At 42.3% G+C, this 27,380-nt stretch overlaps 1 protein-coding gene across 1 annotated transcript; it reads left to right on the forward strand.

Annotated features, from left to right (window-relative positions):
- Nucleotides 1-543: 543 nt before the first annotated feature.
- LOC103531883 (desmoglein-2) lies at nt 544-23,992 on the forward strand. The gene is made up of 15 exons (XM_030445315.1): nt 544-712; nt 6,873-6,908; nt 7,701-7,835; nt 9,492-9,650; nt 9,933-10,077; nt 11,134-11,294; nt 12,104-12,238; nt 12,398-12,583; nt 13,545-13,804; nt 15,063-15,205; nt 15,726-15,953; nt 17,645-17,875; nt 18,885-19,022; nt 20,198-20,523; nt 22,675-23,992. Exons 1-15 carry the CDS (start codon nt 665-667, stop codon nt 23,662-23,664), a joined length of 3,321 nt encoding a protein of 1,106 aa, XP_030301175.1. The 5' UTR covers nt 544-664; the 3' UTR covers nt 23,665-23,992.
- Nucleotides 23,993-27,380: the final 3,388 nt, after the last annotated feature.

The raw sequence follows: 27,380 nt of genomic DNA on the forward strand, positions 1-27,380 counted from the left end.
AGTATATTTAATCGTTTTGCCATCGTGAAGAATCAGTTATGCCTTTGTAAGCAGCAATTAATCAGATGCATCCAGGAGAGATCTCTACCGGATAAGAGTAGAAAGGATATGGCTCGGGGCATATTAAAACGAAAATTACAGGGAAGGTTATGCTAAAACAACTCACTATTTTATTTTCCCACGAGATTGTAGTCCCGTCCCCCCCATCAATTACTCGTTAATTTGTCATTTTATCGTCACAGGTGCTTTGCATGACTCCTACGCCCTCCAACCACACTTCCCTTGGCGGGGAGGGGGGGAAAGCGACAAAAATCCAACTCTGAAAGCCCCAGGGAAATGGCGGCCACCCGCCCGACGGGCTGCACTGCCCCGGCCTCCGCCGCTTCCCGCCGGCACAGCTCGGCGAGGCGCAGCCGGGACATCTCGCTGCGGGACTGGCGCCCCGAGGGTGGGTCTTGTGCGGTCGAGTCGGGCCGGGCCGGACCGGGCGGGGCTGGGGAGGGCCGGCCGTCACCTGCCCCCTCCCGGCACCGCGCACCGGGGTTCCCCGCCCGGTACACTCCACCCACCCGCGGCTACTTGTGCCCCCCTCCAGGGGCCGCCTCCATTTCCCCCGACAAGGTGACCGGGACCCGGGCAGAGCGCGGAGGAGAGGGCGGCGGCCATGTCGCGGGGACCCCGCGGTGCGGCGATGCGGCTGCTTGCGCTGGTGGTGAGTCCCCGGGCCCCGACGTGGCGTCTCTCCGTTACCGGGAGGCTGAGGAGGGAAAACTCCGCTTTACCGCGGGCGAGGGTGGGGAGGTTGTTGCGCAGCCTTGCGCGGAGCTGTGGGAGAGGGATGGCGGGGAGCGGCGGAAGCACCGCACGGCCCCGAGATCAGCGCCGCGGGGGCTCATGTGTGGCCACGGGGGAGAACTCTTCCCGGGGGGGGCTTTGGCCGCGCTCCCTCCGCTGGCTGCTTGTGGCTGGGAACGGGATTTCTCCCTTTGGAACAAAGATAAAAATCATCGCCGTTTGCTGTCGGAAAGCAGGTGAGGGTAGAAGCACCCGGTAAGAACGGTGCCTGGGATGGGTGGGGTTCTTTGAAACTCCAGGAGGGACAGGAAGGCAGTGAAGATTTCGTACTGTTGCCCTCTTCGTGGTCTGTGTATGATCTGTATTAGCAAACTGCATTACTTTTGAAGAAATAGTGCCAGGAGGGGAAATGGATCATAAAATATGATTTAGTGCAAGTTTTTATTGCCTTAGGGAAATTCTTAACAATCCAGGACACTCCGGGCTTTCTCCTGCACAACCCGTAACTCTGAGCTATCAGCCTTTAGACCTCCCACCCGGGCTAAAAGCAAGGAGTATTTCATAACAAACTGTGATCAAACCATCTGGTTTGTTTGATTTTGGCTGATGCTTTCTATATGTTTTACAGAAATCTCTCTTTTCGTATCTGCTACATTGTTCTTTAGCTTTTCACCTTTCCAGGCTGGCAAAATGCCTGGAAAGTCGGGACACCACCAGGCAAAGGTGAGGGTGGAGGCCCAGTCATTGGGCTGGGCCAGGGAGCTGGTCAGGGTTCAGGGATGGTTCTTTGCATGGTGGCACTGGCAGGTGATGTGGATGGGGACCCTGCTCTTCAAACTTGAGATCCTGCAAAATCAGATTTGTTAGCTGGAGACGTGTTGCCTGATAACTTTAACATAGGCTTGTGGTTGGTCACAAGTCAGCCAGCAACAGGTGGTCCTGTTCTTTGCAGCAAGCTGGGAGTTATGGTTTTGTTGGAAAACATTTTATCCTTGGTTTGCCCAAAAAGAGCAGTGGGAAATGTGCAGAGGGATACTTAATCAAAGGTTTCCACCCATTCTTTCTGTAATAGCTGAAGCCACAGCATCCTCTGTTTTGCTTGGCTTACGCTGGCTCAGAATGTTGTTGATTTTACCTAAAAAAAAATAGGAAAATTATTTTTTCTCAGTCCTCATTCAGTCTCAGCTAAAGCTGGGGCAGGATACTATATCCTATGGGTGAACTAAATTTGGTGCCTAAATGCCTTGTCTGGTAGAATACCAGGCCAAATAAAGCTTACTTGATTGATGTCAGGAGAGAGAGGCATTGCTGGGGTTTACCTTTCTTGTTCAGTTAGGGGTTTTTTTGGGGTTTCTTTTTGCCTTTTTTCCCTAATCTGGACAAAGCTATTCATGTGGTGGAAAGTCTAGTGGCTTGATGGTGAGCATCAGATTAGGGTCATTTATGTCTTCTGGCATCCAGAGATTCACTGACAACTTCAAAACAAAATAAAATCTAGAAGTTCTGTGTTCCCAAAGCATCTTCTACTTTAGAAGCACCAAGAACTGTAAATTCTTCCTCTATGTTTTCCCTGGAAGTGTTTCTTGGTTCTCTGCAGTCCCTCCCTGCCCTCAGGATCCATCCCTGTAATTTTATCTCTGGGTACCGTGCAGAGGTCACAGAAGCTTTCCCCTTGTCCCTGCCTCCCACCTTTTTTTCTGGGGATATCCATGGGGCTGGGGTTGGGCTTGGCACACTGTGTGTCCTGGGCACACAGCCAGAGCCATGGGCTTGCCAGGCGGGCACAGCTATTGAGGATTATGAGACTGGCAGGTGGCTCAAGTCTTATCTAAAAGGGGTGGGCATCACATCTTCAAGAGAAGAAATCTTGGAACACTTCCTGCTTTTCAGTGAAGAGTTGATAGATGTATGAGTCTTACTATGCAAATAACAAAATTTACTTTTTCTCTGAAAAACTTGTCAGATTGTACTTCCTTGATGCTAGGGATGTTAGTCTTGGACTGGATGTCATGAATTTCAGTCCAGAATGCATTAGATCACTATTGTAATGTCAGAGCCAGTAGAAATTACTGAAATCCAAATTTCTTACACAAGATTAAATTTAAAAGACCAACCAAAACCTAATGTGGTGCTTAGTTTTAGAAAGAGCAAGAGTGAGATAATTCAAAGCAGCCTAGCTTCTATCATGCGTAACATTTTAAAATATGGTAGAAGTATTTACAAGCAACTATGCATTGATCAACAACTTAATACTCTTTCAAAAAGGCAGGGAGAAACCAGCACTATGGCAAGAGATGGAAGCAGGTAAGAAATACATAAGATCCACTTGGACTAAAGCTGTGTATTATTCTGGACACTAGACTTCAAAATAACGTGAATCTGTGTAGGGAAGTCTAGAGAAAACAAAAAAATGCAGTCTACTTTTGGAAAATCCTCTTATGTGATTCCTGAAGTGAGATTAAACAACTCAGAAAAGAAAGTGGGTAAGATGCATGGTAGGTTTTCAGATATATGAAGGGTAATTGTGAAGAGAAGAGTAATAGCGAGAGAATGGAATTATGCTGTTCAGTGAGAGTGTTATTAACATGACAAAGAGGAAGATTTGGTTTAAGATTAAGACATCTCAGTATAGGTGTTTGATTTCTGTTATGGTAACTGGAGTGGATGCATCCATATTAATCTCCAGTAGTTGGTTGGATCAAATTGTGCTTTCAAAGCAAAGCTGCAGAGTGTGCAAACCTGATCCCTCTGGCTTGAAAATACACTGGGATGTGCATCCATCTGCTTGTGGGTTTTGGTCTGTAGGACCAGGCTAATCCTATTCTGAAGTCATAACCACAAAACGTGGATTGAATAGTGTTGGGTTCTCAGCAGCAGCTTCGTAGCTCTACAGATCTTCTATTTGCTGTACAAAGTAGACATAACTACAGTCAGTGGGGTCCAGAGAGAAAAAGCTTATATGGTCTGGCTTTGGGGCAAATTGAGCTGTTCTCTGATGCCCTCGTCTGTGTTGGCTGTATTTCTGTTGAGTGTAGCAGCAGTTTAGGCACATAGTTTTCATTTACACAGGTAAATTTATTTGCCTTAGTCTGAAACTGAATCTCATTCAAACAGCAACATGATCAACTTGGCAGCAAGCTGAAAATTAGGAAAATAAAATTAGGATAAAAATTAACAAAGGCTTTTTCACCAGTAAGGCTCGCTGGGCACTGTTGTAGCTTAGCTAGGGAGTCTGTTGGGGCCTCCTTCACTTGTTTTTAAGAACAGATTCAACAGTTGTCAGGAAGCACTTGGTGTAGTTTGACTTGCTCAAGGGCCTAGTAGATAACCATGGATGGACCCTTCAGCCTGCTTCTCTGAATGTGGAAGATCTCTACCTGACTGTTGTCTTCATCAGGAGACAGCTGTCTCACACAGAAGGCGTGAGATCTAAATCTCCTCACACTGCGTGTAGGAAAAAACACGTTTCTAGGACTTAGTGTTTCATCGTGTAGCAAATCGAGACACATACCTTCTTGCACAGTCTGTGTCTTCGCAGCATAAAACAAAGCTGCATATTCAGAATGTGTCCTTTAGTCATTTCCTGACTATGCTTGAAGATGGATTTGGGCAAGAGCAGCCTTGTACTCCCTACACACAGCAGTCACTCCCTTCTTTCCCATGCCCTCTCATCTAGTCCTGCTACTTTCCTGTATTATTTCATTCCATTTCTGTTACTTCAGACATCAAGTTTTCCACTTTGTTTTCTGGAACCATCCATTTTTCTTCTGACAGTCCCATCTCAGCAATGTGTCATCAACAGGTGTGATCACTAGATGTCTGTTTTTTGTGCCAAGGCTGTGATTCACATCAAATGACATACAGGGCTTTCCTATTTGTGCTAAACCATTTAATAGAATGCAGCTCTAAAATATAAAAAGAAAAAGGAAAAAAAAAAGCATAATTCAACACCTGCTGGATTTGTAACTTTCCTAACTTTCCCCTTTTCCAAGAAAATGTCACTGAAAAGTGCTTTTCTGGTTTTTTTTATATTTTGAATAAAAATGCGGGATCCCTCATATATATTTGTTCCACATGTATTTATGCATCTCACAAATAAAGTTGTGATTTTAAGCAGCTGTTGTGGGTATCTTAGAAGTCCTGGATGAGATTACCTGTGCACTACAGACAGAAAAGTACAAGAGCAAAAGTATTTTTTGTTGTCATAGGAATAACACAGAATGCTTTGAACCTGTTTTGCTGCTAAGTAAACCAGGCTGGTTTTTACTTTTACCTCTCTTAATGAAAGACTCCCTGCTTTCAGTGACTAATGCGATTTTCTCCACTTCCTTCATACGTGTCTCAGTGGAACACCTGCTTATTGTTGAAATTCAGACACTTCTGTTTGTACTGTGGTTCTCGGATTTCCAGTACAAGGAAGCTTTTCACCTTGTCCCTCTTGTCTCCAGTTGGTATTGAGACAGAAACACTTCTCCCTGCAGTTTACTCATAAGAACAAACAAGAATGTTCACTATGACATCTTGGAAACTATACACCTTCCAAAAGAGTTGCGACTTCTGTTGGAAAACCTTGATTATAAACCAAGATTCTGCTGTCAGTCCTGCAGGTAGAATCTTGTTAACCATGAAAATAGATTTTATTTTAATAAAAAAACCTAATAACTTATAACTAATAAACAAAACAAGATTAAGAATAGTGATGAAAACAACTTGGTCTAAAGTGCAAGATGCTGTAGCCATCACAGAGTAAGTCTTTGGGGAACTCAGTGTGTGATTATCTTTGTCTTTAGAACATCTACATTGGGAAAATTGCCATTTGAAAAACAGTTTTGCTGTGCAAGCTGAAACACTGGTCTGCTAGATTGCTCAATATCATTCACAGCATTTCTGCATTATGTGGGAAAGAGATAACATCTTTAAATAAAAAAAAATTAAAAAAAAAAAAAGCTGTCATCAATAGAGGAATGAGGGCTGAGTCACAGGGATGAACAGGGAGAGCTCAGTCAATAGGCTGGAAACCAAAGAGAACATGAAATCCTCCTTGACTGACTTCAGTAAGAAATCGCCTTTTCTGTGGCTGGTTTGCCTTAGGCATTAGTACTAGTAAATAAACAAATAAATAATGTGGATTTAATAGTTCTAAGAACAGTAGAAGAATTCTATAGAAAGCTCAGAAGCTCTATTTGTTTATTTCACATGTTGTAATAAAATTACTTTTTGTTGTTACTCTTTCCCAGTGCCTACATTTTGCATTGTTTGGGCGTTTTTGATGGTAGTAGAGTTCTTGTTGTGTGGACAGAGGGCATAAAGACAGGTCCTCCAATAATTTGGCTGATAGCTCCAGCTCCTGCCATCCTTCCATCTAGTAGGGTGTTTAAGGGCCTGCAGAGCTGTCCTGGTGGATATAGAAATGGGCAGTCCCAATGCTGGGTGTTAAGGGATCAGGTTTTGTGAGAGCAAGCATGATTTCCTTGCTAGCGTGTGTGTGTCTAACTCTGCTTTGTCTCAGTAAGGGGAGGGTGTATTTATGACATACCTCCTCCCAGCAAGGCACTAAGTAGAGACCTGCTTCTGTCACTTCAGCTGATGTTTTGATTAATCTTTGCTTTTAAACGTTATCTAATCTGTGTGTTCTTTCATGTGGCTGGTGACCAATCACAGCCAGTATAACCCATGATTTGTCCAGGAGGGAGAGCTTCTCCAGAGTGCTGCTGGCAACCAGCACTTGATTCTAGCAATGGCAGTTTCCCATTGTTTTGGAATGCTGAAGTGTTATTCAACACTAAAACCTGGTTGTTTAAAAATTACTAAGTCTGCATTTATTTTTAAAAATATATTAATTGCTTATTATCTATTTACTGCTGGGCGAAAAGTGCGAAACGTAATAACTCTACAATTATTGTGTATGTTTGGAATGTGAATTATTATGGGTAAATTTTTCAGCAGCTTTTGTGGAATAATATTAATTTATAGAGGTCAGATGCCCTCTTCTGGATTTGCTGTTCTTATGTCAGTGAAATTTTACTACTGCTAAAGTGACATAGAATTAATAATGACTATCATATCTTTCATTGCAGATCTGTTTGAATTATGGAGATGGACTCTATGTGAAGGTAAAAAACCTGCTTTGTGTCTGAAAAAGGGCTCTCTGAGCAAAGTGCAAGTCTTGATTTTTACCATTTTCTTAAACATGAAATCTGTGTAATGAATACTGAAATGAAATCTGAAATGTAAGCGAATAGATTTCTGCAGTCCATCAAAACTGAGTGGAGTTCAGCTTTGAGAAACTTCCCCTAAAATACTAAATTTGTAGACGTCTTTTTTTTAACTCTCTATAAATTAAATCAACTGTTATTTTATAGAGGACAGTAATTGTGGAGACATTTCCAGTTGTTAATCTGGAAGCCAACAGATACAACAGGGACTAAGCTGGCCAGGAAGATGAAGGGTGAGAATGAGGGATAGTTGAGCAAGGGTATCACAGACAGTGGATGAGTAGGATCTGAGCACTAGGCAGTATTGGTGGAATGACTAACTGGTTAGTAAGGCAGAAATGGTTGTTTAAAACAGCCTTAGTGCCAGACCTCATGTCTGATGACATGTACTTATGTTTCCCAAAACAGGTGTATTTTCACTAACCCCTGGTCATGGGAACTTGTTCTTGTCTTTAAAACCTGTCTTACCTAATTCTGTCTTGATGAAAAAAACTAGTGTAGTTTTCTTGTTCAAACAGCTTTAGAAACTCACAGCGCTTGAGATTGTGGCTTGTAAGGTTAGTGTTGCCCCATGATTTCCAAGTTACTAGATATTGAAAGAGTAAAAACTACTCAGAAGTCCAGCAGCCATAGAGCATTCATCTGAAATGGCTAAATGTGATGCTGACATGCAGTCTTGTTTTTTCACAGGTTTATAATCGGAATTTCAGAAGCAGCCTGCTGTCCTACCCCAGCAGCCCAGTCAGACAGAAGAGAGAATGGACAGTCCCTCCGGCTTTCATACGGGAAGAGGAGGACAATTCCTATAAGAACCCAATTGCTAGAGTAAGCCCCAAAGAGAGACAACTACAGAATGCATATAAAAATAGAGATGAAAATGTAAAATAAGAATGAGGTTGTCCCCAATGCATGTACAAAGATTTATTGAATTTTAAAGGACTAATGAATGGCAATTGAAGATTGCCACATTTCCTTCTTTTTCCTTGAGCAAAATGAGTTGCTCTTGCACCCTTATTTGGCTCAATCATTTGTTTACCCAGTCCCCAGTTTTCATAATTCTGTGGAAGTGCAATACCTTTGAGTTTTTCCCAACTCCTAGCCAGCTGTGGCTGAACTTGGCAAGCGGGCCTCAAAACTGCTAGTGGTGATTGGGCAGAAGGGTGTACATGGAGCATACATGATTGTGTATGTCTGATGTTTTAGGAAACAGAGCTAAAAAAACCTGAGGTGTTACCCTTTGTGCATTTGATTCAGCACCAGTGTTGAAACCTGAATTCACTAACACCTGTCACTTCAGCATGTAAAGTAACTGCAGATGGTAGCAGGCTGTTACCCTCTGCTTGGGATGCCTCTTTGGTGATGCTGACACAAGGCACATGTGTTTTTCCAGATGTTTCAGATGCTTGCTAACAATATACAGCCCCTTCTGCCTATTCCTCTGCAGATCTGACCTTTCTTCTTTGGGTGTAATTTCCTCAGTCCTGGTCACACTTGCTAGCTTAGGTCTAATCTCCCTTAAAAACTTGTCATATTTTATTCCCAGGCTTTGTTCAGATAATTTCAATCTCCTCCTGAAAGAGTCCAGCGCAGAGCTACTAAGATGATTAAGGGAGTGGAACATCTCCCTTATGAGGAAAGGCTGAGGGAGCTGGGTCTCTTTAGTTTGGAGAAAAGGAGACTGAGGGGTGACCTCATCAATGTTTTCAAATATGTAAGGGGTGAGTGTCAAGGAGGTGGAGTTAGGCTCTTCTCAGTGGTGACCAGTGATAGGACAAGGGGTAATGGGTGTAAATTGGAGCACAGGAGGTTCAAATTGAATATCCGGAAAAATTTTTTTACTGTAAGGGTGACAGAGCCCTGGAACAGGCTGCCCAGGGGGGTCGTGGAGTCTCCTTCACTGGAGACATTCAAAACCCGCCTGGACACGTTCCTATGTGATGTACTCTTGGTGGCCCTGCTCTAACTGGGGGGGTTGGACTAGATGATCTTTCGAGGTCCCTTCCAACCCCTAGGATTCTATGATTCTATGATTCTCTGCTCAACTCATTGTTCCAGGCTCTCTTTTTATTGTCCGCATAGTCTTTCTCCACATTTTATTTGCCCTTACCTATTTGATCAGCCCGTTTTCTTCTTTCCTCTATTCAGTTTCTCATCTTATCATGGTGGTTTTCCAGCTTTTCCTTGCAGTTGTATCCTATCCCATTCTTTGTCCAAACAGTCCTGATTTTCTTCTCCCAGAGACCTCTCCACTCTATGGTTCCTAATTGCTGGGTTGCCCCTTATGTTCCTCATCTCCCTGTGCAAGATCCTCAGACAGAACAGGATCTTCCTGCATTCAACATCTTCACATTCAAACAAGTGCAGGAAAATGTATTTAATATTTGTTTTTGTTCATTATAAAAATAGCCAAATTACTTCATTTGCATTTTTAAACGTGGTTTTACTTGCCAAACACTAATTAATCTGATATATTCCTGCTAGATACATTCTGATCTTGAAGATACAGGGATAGTGGTGACCTACACTATATCTGGTCAAGGAGTAACAGAACCCCCTTATGGATTATTTGTTATCAATGGAAAGACTGGAGATCTGAACATAACAGGAAGGGTTGACAGAGAAAAGACTCCAATGCTGCTTGTAAGTTGGATAGTAACTTTCTCCTTCTAGGTGCCCTTCTATCCATTTTTTATTTATTTTGTTCAAATGTGTTTGCTTCAGTTAGTTTTAATCCAGTTTCTGGTTATCTGTGTGTGTAGGTGTGCTTATATTTCTAAGCATATTGTGTATGCTTATATAATGCTTCCATTTTGTTATATATGTATTACATATATTTTTATATATTTATATTTTTCGTATGTATTTATATGTATTACAGTAACTCATAGTATTTGCTTATTGTTTCTGTCCATATTATTCCAGCTCAGAGGTCATGCTTTAGATAAGAATGGAGCAAAACTGGAAGAGCCAATAGATCTCCCAATTAAAGTTGTGGATATAAATGACAATTTTCCAGTGTTTTCACATCAAGTTTTTGTTGGTTCAATTGAAGAATTAAGTGAAACAGGTAACATTATTTTAATTTTTTTTTTCATTTAGTTAGCTTTTCCCAATGCGTGCAAGTGCATGAGCAGATACACTCTTTGCAGCAGCATGACTTCAGTAACAAGGATGCATTTTCATGCTTGTGTAGGCTAGTTTATACATGTGTGAGTGCAATTTTTTTATTCAGGGCTAAACTGTATAGTATGGTGATGGGAAAGCCTCCACATGAAGGCAGCAGAGAGCAATTATTCTTAGGGCATCTTTGGTGTAGTGTCAAAGCTACCGCAAATCCAGGGACCAGAGCCCTTCTGCAGGAGTTGCAAGAGAAATTCAGTCTGCTTTCTGACCTTACAATCCCAGCCTATTTGGGAGGGACTCTTCTCTGCCATGCTCATAAAGAGCCCTTCTTCATTAATGGGCTGGAAGGGAACTTCACTGTTCATGTACATATATCTGTGACCTAACCCTCAAGGAACAAATTAGTGGCAGTTTTCTTATTGGTATCAGTAATCATAAGAGTGATAGATTATTTCCCTGAAGATAAACCAGAGTAAACCAACCTGGCATTGCATGCCTCCCAATGGGATCATAATCTGAAGAAACAAATTACTGACTGTCCACTTGGGTGAGGTATTCAGTTCCCTCAACTTTCTTTCAAGTCCATGTGGCAACTGCTGCTTTGCCTGAACTCCAGCTAATGTATTTTGAGTGAATCTGTTGGAAAATGCAGCTTGTGGCTTAGAAACTTCTTCTCTCTTCTCTTTATGGTATCTACAGTTTTCTGACATCTTTAGAATTCAACCTGCTGTGTAATTCTGTTGCACTGATTTCTGTGAGTTGCAGATATGCTGATGTAGTGGGTTTGGTTGTTAGAGGATAAGCTTTTAACATGTGTGATTTGGATCTTAGGAAGGTTCCTTAGCTCTAGTCATGAAATAAGCAAAGGCAAGAGCATCAGAAAATTGTGCAGTGCATTTGACAACAGTATCCTAATCTGTGACATTACAGTAAAAATACTTGCCAGACCATGGCAGTGTAAGCATGCTATATTTTGGTTTTTTTTGGTTTTTTACTACAGGTACAATTGTAATGAGGATAAACGCAACAGATGCAGATGAACCAAATAACCTAAATTCCAAAATTGCTTTCAGGATCATTTCCCAAAGCCCTAGTGCTGCATTCAGTATGAATAAGGACACTGGTGAGGTTCGAGTAGCAAAAATAAACCTTGACAGAGAGGTAAGAAAAAACCCTTCCCATTTAATGTCTCTCAGTAGCGTTCTTCTGGTGCCTTCAGCTCCACTTGCCAGGCTGTGGAGCTGGCTCTTCTACCTACCTTTACCTCCCTTAGGAGTAAAACCTTGTCTGGCCAATATATATTTTTCAGGGACAGGGAGGAAGGTGACAAGATTAAGATTGAAGTTCGTCACCTCTCTAGTACAGCACTAACCCAAATGGCTTTTGCTTTCTGTCCCTCCCATACAGCCAGGGCAGCAAGAGGGCATTTCTCTGTGCTGGAGAGCTTATGGCAAAGACAACCCAGATCACCATGAGCAAAGCAGCTGGCCACATCTAGGTTTTCATAGCCTACTATGCAAATCATGGTGCACAGAATGAGGATGGGTGCTGATGTGAAACAGCATTGAAAGCCACGTATTATCAGCCACTTTACCTGTACCTGCATGAATTTTCACTGGCCAGCAGATGGTGATCTAGATGTTAGCTCTGGAGCTGACAGCAGCATCCCTGCCTCTAGCACTGTCTGGACATGCAGGTTATCACTGGTCCTGTCTCTGTTTATGGCTGCTCAGTATTTTTAATTTGCCAAATAAGTATAGTCTAACTCTTTGTGAGGGAGATAAAGAAGTCCCAAATCCTTTTCAAACCCTCAGCAGGGTCTGTCAAGGTAGCTGTGTGTGAGATTTACTACTAGCTAGAGGGAAAAGGAGTTATAATTGGTGACAAGGACTATCAAAATGTTATACAGATAATACAACAAAGAAAAAATTTTAGCCTGGTTTAAATACTTTTATTTCTTATCATGGCAGATACATAGCAGCTATTCCTTGGTGGTAGAAGCAAAAGACCGTGGTGGTGAAATAGGTGGGAATGCTGCAACATGTGATTTAGAAATCAAGATTTTGGATGTCAATGACAATCTGCCTGTGGTTGAAGGTAATGTGGTAAGTATATTTTTCACAATAATTGGCATGTTTTGGCAATTTTGGAATTTACACGTGCCAGTATGCCATTCCTTAGTATAAAGTGGTGCAAACTTTCTTGGCATTGGTGAAACAAAGTAAATCATGACATCTTTTTAAAACAGTGTTTTTCCCTTGCAGTTTGAAGGAAGCATTGAAGAAAACAGAGCAAATGTGGAAATTTTGCGAATAAAAGTATTTGACAAAGATGAAATGTTTTCTGATAACTGGCTGGCAAACTTTTCATTTGTTTCTGGAAATGAAGATGGCTTTTTTCATATAGTAACAGATACCCAAACAAATGAAGGAATTTTGACTGTTGTGAAGGTTAGTATATTATTTAGAAAGTTTTCCTAAATATTAGAATAATTTGTTCCCCCTAACTTAGCATGCAAATTAATTATATTAGTCAGTATGTAAATCATATAACTTTACATGGTGTACACTCCTCCTTTGGCATATTCTTTGTTGGTGTCTTCAATAGTAAATAATTTTGTCCAGCTTTTTTACTTTTTACTACATTCTGTATGATCTCAAATACGTATCAAGTGGGGCAGAAGTTCCCAAACTTTACATGTCTGGTAGCAGCACTAACATATATGCTGTAAACTTCCCCTTATTTGCTCTTCTTTCTGGTCTCATTTTAAATTTCTTTGTTTCTCATGGCCACAGATAATGGTGCAGACAACACCTAGTTCATGAGTCATGGGCTACAGACTATTTCACAGACTTCCATACCTTGAAATTTTGAAAGTATTATCCATAAAGGAAAATTTCTGTCTTACTAATTTTACTCCCCTTTAGTCCACAAGAACTGAAGGTGCAGAGTGCATTAAGTACCTTTTTTTTTTTTTTTTCTGCTCTCATTTCCTTATCTGAAAATTGATAATTGGGAAAAAATTATAATAAATATTAGGCAAGTAATTTGTTTCTAAAAGAAGTAAAAGTCAAGTAATAGTAACCACTGATTCATTGAAAGACAGAATACTGTGGGTAGGACTCATTGAACCAACCTTGAAATAGTTTAAGTAGTATAGAGGCATACCTATGGTGCCATCCATCAAACATAAAAAGAGCAATCTTCCTTTAAAGAGTTGAATCAATACATATTGAGAGCAACATTTTAACCAACAGTTCTTTCTTCTACTGTTAGCACCCTCATTTAAATCATAAGGCTGGTACAGCTATATTTAAATAATATTATTTAAACACTAAGCGCATGAGTGTTGCCTAGGTATCAGATTCTGCCAAATTCTGAATGTTTTTTTCTTATTTTTTATTGATGTAGGAGCTGGATTATGAAAAAATGCAAAGCCTAAAATTGGGCATTGTTGTTACAAACAAAGCTGAGTTCCACAAGTCAATTAGACACAGTTATAAAGCACAAACAATTTCAATTAAAATTAATGTGATTAATGTGCGTGAAGGTGTGGCATTCCCCGGTGGAACAAAAATTATAGAAGCAAGTGAGAAAATACAGATAAAACAAGTTATTGGACAGTATCAAGCCATTGATGAAGACACTGGAAAAATAGCAAAGCACATTACGTAAGAAACTTTCTATTACTCATCATAACAGAGTATGTCAGAAATTAATTCTACTGTCAAATTGTGTATATTGAACTGAAATATTTTCAAAGCCAATTGTTTTCTACTGCGTATATTTCACACCTAAAACAACATACTCATCAATATTCTATTACATGGAAAACAGTTGACTTGAAAATCCTGCTTGTCTGGTCATTTGTGGTGAAACGAGAGTGTTTGGGCTGAAGTTGCCTGTGCTTGCATGCTGTTTGTCATGCCTGTATTCTTTGTGGAGCAGACTGACTTGCCCAACTCGTCATCTGCAGAAATTTTAGGGAGAAATATACAGAATCATCTAGCAGTTGGGTAGAAAGGGTGTAAAATAGATAAGGCTGTGTATGTATTTAGATTTTGAATTGTGCCTCTTTAGTTAAAACCTAGTTGAATCACCACCATGGCTTTTACTGCAGCCCAGCAGACATAGGTACTCAGTAGTGGTCCCCTCTCCCCAGTGCCTGTAATTCAGTCTCTCCTGGGTGGTTGCTGCTGAAATTTTGTTGGGATCAGGGATGGAGAGGAAGAGGACCATGACTGACAGCACAGGTCCCTCTCCTGTTCTGCTCTCTCTCCCTGAGATTAAATATCTCCACACCTAAATCCTGGCTCTAGAAGAAAAAGAAGATTTCAGCATGCAGAAGAAGTTCACAGAGCCAGTGAAAGGTCTAGAGGACAAGTCCTACATGGAGCAGACCTGTAAGGAGGTTGTAGTGAAGAGGAGGTTGGTCTCTTCTCCCAAGTAACAAGCAATAGAACAAGAGGAAAGAGTCACGAGTTGTGCCACAGAAGGTCTAAACCTAATAGTGGGATATTAGGATACTGGATATTAGGAAAAAAATTCTTTACTGAAAGGGTTGTCACACCCTGGAACAGGCTATCAAGGGAAGTGGTTGAGTCCAATGACTAAATACCTCCCTGGAGGTATTTAAAAGATGTGTAGAAGTGGTGCTTAGGGACATAGTTTAGTGGAGTACTTAGTAATACTAGGTGAATGGTTGGACTTGATGATCTCAAAGGTCTTTTGCAGCCAAAACAATTCTCTGATTCATAAATTCAGTTTTATAGTTGAAACCAGTTGCAGTGGCAGGAGTGTCAGACCTCAGACCTACAGATTTGGTCTCTGCTTTAAATGAAGAGTAAACATACAGTGAAGCTGCTTTTTCTGTTGATGGTTGTTGTCATCATTCTAAATGCTTACATCTTTATGTACAATTTTAATCAGATACATGAAAGGAAGTGATACAGCAAACTGGATCACAATAGACCCAACCACAGGTGAAATCCAACTTGCCAAAAAACTTGATCATGAATCACCTTATGTAGTAAATGGTACCTACACTTTCACCATATTGGGTGTAACTACTGGTAAGTTGAGAATGGTTTTATTTTCACATTAATGGGCTTATTTAGGGTTTTGTTTGCCTTTCTACAACTAGAGTTGTTTTAACCTCCCAACTTCTATCCAGACTTCCCAAGTCTGATAGGAACATCCCTTGTCAAGGTAGAACAGTTGATTAGCTCAGTATGCTAATCAACAGATTTCAGAGTCCTCAGTTTTCTTGACTGTTACACAAGAATGATGCCCTGAACTTCCTGTGTATCTTCTAAGAGTTATCTTTCTGTAATCTGCAAGTTACTGTGTACCTATACACAAGAAGTACTTTTTTTTTTAAGTTAACATAGTAAACCAGCTTACCTTCAAAAGAACTTTATCAACATGTTTACCAACATCAGGAATGAAATACTGCTTCCATATGCTCCAGGGAGAACTCTTTCAGCTTATTTCACCTGTGTTTGTGTTTTGGGAAATACCAAGGTTTCTATTTTAAGGTGAAATTTTTGTACTTTTCAAAGCAAATTAATTTTTCATATTTTAATATCTTAGATACTCCTAAGAAAACAGCCACTGGCACAGTCATCATTGAAGTTAAAGATGAGAATGATAACTGCCCAGTTATTGTGAACCCTGTGCAGAATGTGTGTTCAAATGCAAAATCAGTTAATGTTACAGCTAATGATTTGGATGGTTACCCAAACAGTGAGCCCTTCAGCTTTGCTGTCGTTGATAAACCAGAAGGGACAGCAAAAAAATGGATAATTGGATCCAGAAATGGTAAGACAATACCTTTTTAATAACTTTTAGTTCTTTAATTTAGTCCCAGTGTTGTAATTTGTTAATTCCAGTCAGATTGACAGTTTAGAGACCAAACAAGTCCCATGTGTATAGTGTCAGGCTTGAAGACAGATCACTCAAATTCTGCTCCCTTCTCTCCAATAGCTCTAAAAGCAGAGTCAGGTCTTCTGGGGCCTGTCACCTTCCCTCAATGGTACCATCTTTGCCTATCTTGATGAACCGTATGTGGTGACCAGGATTTTATGGGTAATGCTGGTAATTCCTATCTTCCTACAAAAGCATGCAATGATGCTTCCAAGCAAGCATGGAAGATGCTTGTTTTAAACTAAGAGCTTGGAGGTATATTTGTGTTATTGGCTGAAGTTGCTTTACCTTACAAATAAATGTATAAATCAGTGCACAGTGGGCCTTGAAAAGGGGGAATACTGTGTACCTTGTCTAAGATTGTCTAGAACAATAAGAACAAAATCAAAAGTCATAAATAGTTTTGAAAGAGTATTTCCAAATGAGATGAACTCTTTCTTCTTGCATTTCCATTCGTATAAGTTTGGGAAATGCTTGTATATATAAATGGAGTATATCACAGAATCAGCTGGGTTGGAAAGGACCTCTGAGATCATCAAATACAACCCTTGATCCATTACTGCCGTGGTTCCTAGACGATAGCACTGAGTGCCACATCAATCTCTTCTTAAAAACTTCTAGGGATGGAGAATCCACCCCCTCCCTGGGCAACCCATTCCAATTCCTGATCACCCTCTCTGTAAAGAATTTCTTCCTAATATCTAAGCTAACCCTCCCCTGGCAGAGCTTAAGTCCATGCCCTCTTGTCTTACTGGGAGCTGCCTGGGAGAAGAGACCAACCCCCCCCTGCCTCCCACCTCCTTTCAGGGAGTTGTAGAGAGTGATGAGGTCTCCCCTGAGCCTCCTCTTCTCCAGACTGAACAGCCCCAGCTCCCTCAGCCTCACCTCATAGGACTTGTGCTGGAGCCTCTTCACCAGCCTAGTTGCCCTCCTTTGGACCTGCTCCAGCACCTCAATCTCCTTCCTGAACTGAGGGGCCCAGAACTGGACACAGTACTCGAGGTGTGGCCTCACCAGCACTGAGTACAGGGGCAGAATCCCTTCCCTGGACCTTCTGGCCGCACTGTTGCTGATACAGGCCAGGATGCCATTGGCCTTTTTTGGCCACCTGGGCACATTGCTGGCTAATGTTCAGCTTCATAAAGACTCCCAGGTCCCTTTCTGCCTGGCTGCTCTCCAGCCACTCTGTCCCCAGCCTGTAGCGCTGCATGGGGTTGTTGTGGCCAAAGTGCAGGACCCAGCACTTGGCCGTGTTGAACCTCATCCCATTGGAATCAGCCCAACTCCCCAGTTTGTCCAGATCTCTCTGCAGAGCCCTCCTGCCTTCCAGCTGATCCACACTGCCCCCCAGCTTAGTGTCATCTGTGAATTTGCTAATGGATATATACAGTAATAATATATTAATAATATTATAATATACACCATAGCAGCAGCTAATTAAACTTAATTTTGTTGCATCAACTGTAGTTAACTGGAGGGGTTTTGTTGAGAGACTGTGAAAGTTTTATTTCCCTTATTTTACAGAAGTTAACTTTCTCATTCCTTGTCTGTCTTTTCTTTTTCTTTAACCCCCGCTTCTGCCTCAGGCACCAGCATACAGCTGATACCACAAAACCTGAAGCCAGGCAGAGCTCAAGTTCCCATCCTAGTTAAGGATTTCCAAGGGTTGAGCTGTGCTGAAGCACAGTCTCTGCAGCTGACTGTTTGTGATTGTGGGGATGAAGGCGTCTGCAAAGAGAAATATGTTGGCTCTAAGTCAGTGGGCCTGGGACCAGGAGCGATTGCGCTTATCATCTTGGCATTCTTACTCCTGCTGCGTAAGTAGTTGTTCTATGTATCTCAGGAGCACTGTAAATACCGTCTGCAAAGCATCAGAAAAGAAACAGTCCAGCTCCCAGGTGTTATCATCCTGGTATATGTTGTGTCAACTCCTTGCCTGTGTGAAGCCACAGCAAATCCCCAGCTAATTTTGGTAACGTCAGCAATCCACCTGCAAAGAATTTCAAGCTGTGCATTTTGAAATTAATATGTACAGCTGTAATATTTGTTTATGGTGCTGTAAATAACAGGTGGGGAAACAGTAAGGAATCTTTTCAGTGTTCCCACACCTCTCAGTGTGAACCCTAACTCTTCCCACTCAAGCCACAGCACGCTCTCCACTCTCTTCTCTTCCCTCACTGCAGACCCGGGTTTGGTGTCTGGCTCTGAGCAGCATGTGGTGTTGTAAGACAAAACAGAAGCTCAAAAATAAGAGAATAATATCGTTGTCAGGGTATGGCCATGTGTACCAGTGCTATGTTTGAAATGGCAGGTCTATTGCTTATACAATCCAGTTGTGGCAAAACTAAGTCTGTGCCACAGGAACACATTCTGCTCCTGAAACTGACTTGTTTTATTTTCGCAGGCAATGCTCTAGATGTGTCACTGGAGTGGTGAGGTGGAACATACATGATTCTGTGTCATTATCTAGTGATAAAAGAACAGGAGTCAGAAATACTGAAGTTGTGCAGTGATACCTAGGGTTTGGGTTTGGTATATGAGATTTTTTGATAGCAGTATAGCTATATACATGTGTCATCATCTGTGGGATTGAGGCCCCAGCAGGTTATTTGTCAGTTTTCTCTCTAGGAATCCAGCTTGCCATACCTTTCTAGGTATTTCTTGAATATTTAGAAGTGTCTTCAGTCTTTATCAGCCCTCATTCCATTCAGTAGCTCACTAAAGATAAATCTCAGTATGAGAGCTGACCAGTTTTCGGTACTGCCTTTTAGCATGCTTTGAACCTCATCATCACACAGCTAATGGCAAACTTCTCTTTCCCCATAGTTCTTCCACTGTTACTGCTGCTGTGTCCCTGTGGTTCAGGAGTGAAGGGAAGAAAGGGATTTGTTGCGATACCGGACTGCAGCGAAGCGATGTTGCGTCAGTGGAACAGCGAAGGAGCAGCTCCTGAGCAGAAGGCATGTATCCCTCATAGTGTTGCTCTTTGACTTCTACACAGGCGTTCATTTGGCACTTGGCATTTCTTCCACATTGCAGGCTGCTGTTTCAGCAGCAGTGCAGCAGATTTTGACCACAGGTGAAAATTAATTATCATTAATCCTGGAAGTTTCAGTGAAGGATGCATGGAAGATGAGTTTCATCAGTAGCTCTGGAAACTCCAGCCACGATGTTTAAATCTTGAAGAAAAGGGGAAGCAATCAAGCAAACTTTGATGGTATCTGAGCAGGAGATAGGAGTGTGGGAAAAGGATTGGTGATGTCAAGAGTGTAGTATTTGCATTTGCAAGCCTGGAATGTTCTGCACCCCTCTGGGAGCATAGTAAAGTAACAAAAGAATGGGTTATAAAGCTTAGTTTCTATTCAAAGTTTCAGGTACATTTAAAATTACTTCCCTGTGTATTTGCTGTCTTAAACAGAGTAAATTCTTAAAAATAAAGATGGCAGAAAAAAAAAATTCAAATCTTCAGAGAGAGCAGAGTGAATACCAAGAGAGGGTTGCCCATTCTCGTTATGCTATAAAACCCAGTTTTCAAAGAACAAGGGCATGATGCCCAATAACAAAGAAACAATAGTCAAGTAAAAGACTATGACTGTGAGCCAGTGCTCACACTAAACTCTTCATAAAAGACAATTAATAGGGAAGCCAAACTGCTAAAAAAGAATAGGGGGCCAGGCAGCACTGTAGAGGTAGCAGGCAGTGCACACTCCTCCACTTTGTGTTTGTCTAAAGCTGGGCAGAGTCTGTATTGGAACAGCTGAACTCCCTAGAATTTTGCTATCCATCTTTTTGTGGAGTTTTTTTTGTTTGTTGTTTGTTTGTTTGGGTTTTTTTTCCAGGGTTTTTGTTTTGTTTGTTTGGTGGTTTTTTTCTGCTTTCATTCCCAACCCCTTGAGTTTCAGGAAAACAATGATCTATAGAAACATTTCCATGATCCTTGGGAATGCAGTTGTGGAAGCTGCACCCAGTTTCAGGAAGCCCTTTACTCTGCAGCAACATGCATGAGTGCGAATTCAAACAAGTCATAAGACAGCATCCTCCCAGGTCCCACCCAGTCCCACTGCTGGTTTGGTGAGTTCTGTGTGCTAGACAGCACAACTTTCATGTCACATCCTGATCTGTGTTATTTATATAGCAAGTGCTAAGCTTCATCTCACCCACTGCACTGGAGGACTCAAAAGGAGCAATCATCGGAGCAGCAACAGCAGCAGGAATGAGTGGAGAGGAAACTGCAACAGGAGGAGGCAGCTCTGTCTCTCACGTAAGAGAGCATCACAGCATTATTACCAAGGGAAGATGGGAAGAACAGACACATCTCCTTTCTGGTGCTGAGCATGAAGCCATGGCAGCTGGAGGAGCTCAAGTCATGGCAGGTGTAGAAGGCAAGACTGTGAGGGCTGGAGGAGTCACAGTGGGAGCCACAGGAGCCATGAATGAAGAATTTTTAAGAGACTACTTCAATGACGTAAGCTTATGACCCAGAACTAACAGTATTTTGGTATTTAAGCTTAATGTTGGGAAATGCTGTTCATGTTATTACAAACACAGATGAGTAAATATGTATATATAAACAGTCCTGATACAATGGCCAATGCTGCTTGCATCTGGACTTGATGGTGCTAAGGATTTTTGCATTAGGTTCCCATCTGGGACTTTGAGCATGACAGTGCTCAGTCTTGTAGCACTGGGTGCTTCCAAGTTCTTCCACAATGAGACACTTCTCTAAAGGGTGGTGCTTTGGAATTGTATCCAGAATATTCAGCAATGACCAAGGAGCCCCTTGCCCAGGAAAAAGCTGTGAGAAACACTGAGATACAAATCTAGGGGACTTAAGTGCATTAATCTGGCCTGTAGGGAGGTACCTGTGACTCACCATGAGTCACAGCTAGAAACTTTACCATGGAGCCAGTTTCTTAAAGATAAGCCATGGATGTCAAGTGGCAGAGGGTGGACCAGCATTTTCAAAGTAGCTGATGAAGTAGGTGATGCTGGACTTGTCTCTTTGCCCAACATCCTGGTTAAAGGGCCTTTCATCAGCACTGTGAGAGGCACATGTTGCAATCCCCTTCTTGATTGGTTTTTTTGGGGTTGTTTTTTTGTTTTTGTTTTTTTGGTGACCCAACCATCGACCAGTAAACTTCCTACTCATTGCAGCTATCCCTTCTTGTGTAATGCACATCATTAGTCTTTAGGCTGGTGAGCTCTTTGGAGTGAAAGTTTCGTTTCCACATGCCAGGGAGTGTAAGGGTTGTTCATCACTTGTACAAATAAAACATCTTTACACCCAACAGCTGGCTGCTGATGTGATTATGCAGGGGAGTACCTGTGCATGTTTGAATCACCACCTCAGGCCAGGGAAGGATGTGAGCAGAAGATAGTTTTATGTCTCTTCAGTGCTCTAGCTACTGGTGTTCTAGCTTAACAGATGAAACAGTAGCAATTCTGCTGCCTTCTGCTCTTTGCACCTCATGATATCAAGACAAACTTTAGGCATAGCTGTCAGCTGACAGCTGAAGTCCAGCAGGAAAGCTTGGTACAGGTCATATTACAGTACTCTTTACAACTTCTGTAAGGCTAAAATATCTCAGAACAGGGGGGGAAGAGGGTGTGAGAACTCAAAGAAGTAACCAAACCAAAGTATCAGATGCATACTGGCTTTTGTAGAAGCACCTCAGGTAATGTGCCTACTTCCAGGATCAAACATAGATGAACATTCAGAGGCAATCTGGGTCTGGATATATACCACATTACACAGATGCCTGAGCTAGTATGTACTCTATAACTTCGAATGTGGCAGAAAAGTGGTTTTGAGCACAAGCCAGCAGCTTTGTTATGTTGAGCTGGTTCAGCAGGCCCAGGGGATTTGTCTGTTTTCACCCCTGGAACTGGGTAAACTGGCTATTGCAAAAGTTTACATGGGTATTTGTGCTATCACTGGCAGCAACTCAATTGCAGATGCTGCTTTTGGACTGAGCTGGCCCTGGAAGCAGAGTAGGCAGAACCTGTGAGCCTTTGGTTACAAAGTGGCTTGCATAGAGCCTAAAATTTTATATGCTGGACTACTGTTCCTGCAGTTATCGAGCCATTTAACTTTGTGATTTGTTTGCTTTTGGGCTCCTTGGGTGTGATCCTGCAGGCTATGCTAGTGAAAAGGGCAGTGGCAGGTGATAACATGCCAGCTTGTACTCATTAAATGTACATTTAAATGTTAGGACACACTCAGACGGAGTTCTGGCACTGTGCCATTAACACCTCAGTTAGAGCTGAAGTTCATTCACTGCACCAAGATAAAAACAATCAAGTTTGTGAGGATGGATCAGTATCACAAATGGCACAATTTCTGGTAGGAATAGCAGCAGGTGGTGATAGTACCCAATGTTATCAATTTAATTTCAGGTTTTTCTTCTTGTCATGTGTACCGTGGAGTTCAGTCTAATTTCAAAAAAAACAACCCAAAATGCTCTTTTAAGTGCTGCCCTCGCTTTGTTGATGACTTCTGTGGGTTCAGTTAAATTTTCTTATTTTAACCTCTTTGACACAAGTGTCTCTGATCTCCAAATTTGTCAAGTCTAAAGCTGGCACTAATGAACTTCTTGCTTTTGTTTTCTGTCTGTAGAAAGCTGTCTCTTTTGCGGATGAAGATGAAGCCAAGGCCGCAAACGACTGTCTCCTTGTTTACTCCCAGGGAGAGTCAGGCTCCCCCCATGGCTCCATCGGCTGCTGCAGCTTCATCGAGGGTGATCTTGATGACCATTTCCTTGATGACTTAGGAGATAAATTTAAGACTCTAGCAGAAATATGTATAGGCAGACAAATCAACATGAAAGACAGTAGCTCCAGGAATGAATCGGGTTTCATTCTTAATGATACAAAGTCATGGTTCTTAGATCAGCAAAACGCTTCCAGCTCTGAGCAAGCCTTTGCCTCAGGCAGCCACTTCCAGCCCACCCCTCCGGTACCGGTGGGCAGTGGTGCAGGAGGAGACACCTTGTCTGAGGAGGTGGTCACAGAAACAACTTTCTCGTCCCACTCTGGGCAGTGCAACACCCAGCCCCTTCCCACTGCCCACGCAAAGACTAATTTCACCACGATGGAGACATCCTACTCTGCAGGAGCTCCTGGCCACTCGGCCACTCTCTTTCTAGAGCCCAAATTTAAAGAGAACCTAGTGGTGACAGAGAGGGTGCTGGCACCTGCATCGAGCTTGCAGGGCATGGTGGAAATCCCCAGTTTGCCACACGGAAGTAACGTGGTGAAGTCAGGAGCTCTGACAGTACAGGATCTCCCTGACTCCCAGTACGTCGTGGTGAGGGAGAGGGAGAGGGTCCTTGTGCCTGCTGTAGAGCAGGGCTCTCTCAGCTTCCCCGAGCTGGCGGAGGGGCACAGCGTGATGGTGAACAACAGGGTCGTGACAGCACCAGGGGGGCAGAGCAGAGGTGAGCAGGCAGCAAGTGCTGGCACAGGAAAGCAAGAGCACGTGTTGATCACAGACTCCCTGCTCAACCAGGTGGGCTCCAACTTAGAAGGAGCACCTCCTGCCAGCGCCACACTGAGCAGGTCTTCCACAGTCACCAAATACAGCACGGTGCAGTACACTCGCTCATAACCTGGCACCTTGCAGGGGTAACAGTGTCCAGCACCCTCTCATCTCAGGCTTTTTCTTGAGACCTGAATTTGCTGGAGCTTTCAGAACGAAATGGACTCGCGTCCAGTAACTTATATAAGTAAGGATTATGACCAAGAAGGTAGTAAGGAAATCTGCTGTTGTTAAGCAACATTGGCAGTGATGCTGTTGAAGTGCAAGGATGTGGGAAATACATTTTTTTCCTTGTTTGCTGTTTTTTTGTAGTGGCTTTTTACAGTTTGGTTAGTGTAATAATACCACATAACCACAGCTGCATAATTATGGGAAAGCATTTTAAAAGTCTAAAATCTAGTGTTGGATAGTAGCATGCAAAGCACAAGTTAGGTTTCTGAACTGTTGTTTAGTGTGTTTGCTGAAGTGCCCCATAAGGGGCACCAGTTTCTCATGGTGTGTTTGCCAACCATTACCATGTGGGCCAGGCACCTCCCCCTAAGGTGTAGCTGCAGGTGTTCACCTTGGTGAGTTGCTAAGAAGTCTCTCCTGCCTGAGAAGGAGACCACCAGCCTCCAAAACTAGCATGTCCTCAGGGCAGGGGTGTGTTTATCTCCTGGAGGGATGTCACAATTTCAGCTTATCAGCATTTGTACCTTAAGCAATCAATACTTGCTTATTAGCACAGGGGTTAAAGAGAGCAAGTAGCAAAAGAGCTGAGAACTGCAATTTTTTTGGTACTTCAGAGTAAAAATTCCATTACTTGATGTGTGTCTAGGCTGTCACAGACAAGTAGGCATTTGCCTCGTACAGATTTTTAACTGGCTCCTAGTTTGTCCTTTAGTAATGTGTGAGAAATGGCCAAAACTGACCTTAACTTAAGAGCCAGAGTTTCAGTCAGTGGCTTTGCTAGGAAAGCTTATGGCCCTTAGACATTGTAGGATCTGATTTACAAGTGCAATTGGGTGATTTTAATTGTGTCTGTGAACTCATAGACACAAGCACAGAAATACTGCCCCATGAGTGTGTGTGTGTGGTTCTGCTGGCTCTGACAAGAAAAGGGTCGCTATGACTCTAAACAATGGAAAGAAAAGTAGTTTTATGTGGCAAAAGCAGAAGAGAGTACAGCATAGTGTATGGCACTATATATATATGCACATGTAAATATGTATTTGTATGCAGTTCGAAACATTTTAAGGTGAATTTTACAGCCATACACTCCATGTGTCCTGTCAGAGTTAAAAAGTACTTTAGGTACTGGTACTGTGTTTATCTCATAGCTGTAAAATCAGCAATGCTGGTCATGTGGGACTGCAAAGCCCACGCATCTGCAGAGCTTCCTGGTTGCCTGCATCTCTCCTGGAGTTTTTGTGCAGCTGCAGTGTTCTGTTTTCCACTGATATGTTTTGCCTTTGACTAGAAATGCTTTCAGTGTATTTTTTCAGTGTATTTGATTTTACTTATAAGGGTGAAAACAAAAAGTAGAAACTATAGCTGTGCTCAACAGAATGCATCTTGACAGATGGGACATTAAGTGGAGGAGTGCTTCCAAGCAAATCAAACTACTTGGTTGCTTGAGCTTGTTTGTTATTTATCTCTAAAACTTCATTTTTAAAGTATGTATATTTACTTTTAAGCAAGCATGCAGATTAAAGTGGTCATCACTTTTTCCTGCAGTTAGGGGGAATTAACTTACTTCTGAATTTTTAATGGAGTATTTTGTGGTTTTATGCAATCTTAAAATAAAGAACACTATTGTAATTTTCTTTTAATGCTGCATTCAGTTGTAAGACGGCTACCAGGTGAAAACATTGACTTTCTTACTGAAGATTAAAAGTTTAAAGATAGAATGACGATTGGGATTCCCAAGACAACCTAAAGAAATATATGAAAGAAACAAAAGTAAAAAAAGTTGGTGTCCTGCTAACTTAGGTTCTGAAAAAAAAAAAAAAGTAAATTCTGCCAGCACATTGAATTCTATAAGAATATGATGCAAGACAACAGCATCCTATCCACAGATTTACTGGGCTTTGAGTCAAAATCTCACAATCAATTTATACTTCCAAACAATATGGTATAAAATAGTGTCAGTTTAATAATTGTTAAAACATATAGTTATTAACATCTAGAAGAGTATGTAAGAGTCAGGACTGTCACAGAAATACTGACTTCCCTGTGTATTGTTTAGATAGAAACTTTTATGACAGTGTGTTTGAACAGATTTGTAAGTCTCCATTGTTTGGTTTAGTCTTGCACCAAGATGCCAATGCTAGCAGAACAGCCATCAGATTAAGCAAGTTGCTTCTAATGGAGCTGTGTAAGTGATGGTGGCTGGTGGGAGGAATTTACAGACCCAGACTAATGGAAATGCCTGGTTAGCATCTGACCACTAGATAACCTGAGATCAGGACTAGCCCTAGATGCTTATCTTTGTGAGAGATGCCTCATTCTGACTTCAAAAGTAAAAACAAAGCCTGTAATTTTCTTATCTAAAAATAACAGAGCATGGTTATTCTGAAATACCAGTGTGACAGGGACTGTATCCCTGCTGCTTTTTCCTTATTTGTTTGTCCTGTGGATTCTCACTACATCAGACTCTGGGATTATTAACCAGCAGGAGGGCAGAGGGAGCGCCTGTCCTGAGCACCCACAAGAACATATTGCCTGCATCATGCCTTGGCTGGTACTGGGAGCCACGGTGGACTATGCAAGACAGGATGATCTCTTCCAGGCTCTGTTCTTTCCTGAACAATCTTAATGCTTGTCAGGGTTATCAGCAATAAATCAGTTTTTTAAAAGTTAAATAAATCAGTTGTTCTCCTGAGGAGTGTGGTGGTGTTTATGGCTTTGAGGCATCCCAAAAATGCATCACTCCCTCTGCTTGGTAGCAAAGCTGTCAGCTCTGACTGTCCCCTCTACTGGCCTCTTCTCCCTTCTGGTGGCCTTTGAGCCCCCCATGAGCTCAAAAGGCAGTGGCAACCATCTCCTCTTTCTACCCTGTAGGTAGGACATGTGCCCTCTGCCTGGCACCAGCACAGGCTTTTGAAAGCACTCCTGCAGGTGAACCAACCTGGCTGAAACTCAAGGTGAGGGAAATGCCAGACTTTTTCCATGTGAAGAGGTGAGGCTGGGCTGAGCAGGGTCCCCGCAGGCTGAGTGTGCCAGTCGGGTGCAGTTTGTGAGCCCATCTTAAAGCAGACAAATTAGGAAGGTTCAACCCCTGGGCACCTGAGGTCCTTTAGGTGCTCAGAGCATCATGTCAAGTTTGCCAGCTGCAGGGCTCAGCTGGCTCTGTTGGCATGACAAGAAAAACGTCCCTCCCACCTCAGCTCCAAGCTGAATCCTGACCTGGGATTCAAACATTTCATCAGAGCATTTCTCTTAGATCTGTTATCTCTAGCAAATAAAACTCAGGGATGAGATATCACCTCCCAGTGATTAAGAAACAACCTGAATTGATTCCCTGGCTAATCATTATCCAAGATCTTTGGAGTGTGGCTGAAGTCTAAACCCTGGGGGAGCACAAGTTTGAGAGGACAGTGCTGGTATTGAGAGGTCTCCCTGAGGCCTGGAATCCAGCCTCCCAAAGCACCCAGCTATCCTCCTCCCAGGAACCAGCTATCCAGAAACAGCTGTGGAACACAAAATAGTTGGGGATGCTTGAGCTGCTGGGAGTAGCTCAGCAATAGTGGCACAGCACTGGGCAGCAGGAGGGCACAGGCTGGGTGCCAGAGGCAAAAATCTCC

Source organism: Calypte anna, chromosome 2, assembly GCF_003957555.1.
Source record: "Calypte anna isolate BGI_N300 chromosome 2, bCalAnn1_v1.p, whole genome shotgun sequence".
Taxonomy (NCBI): domain Eukaryota; kingdom Metazoa; phylum Chordata; class Aves; order Apodiformes; family Trochilidae; genus Calypte; species Calypte anna.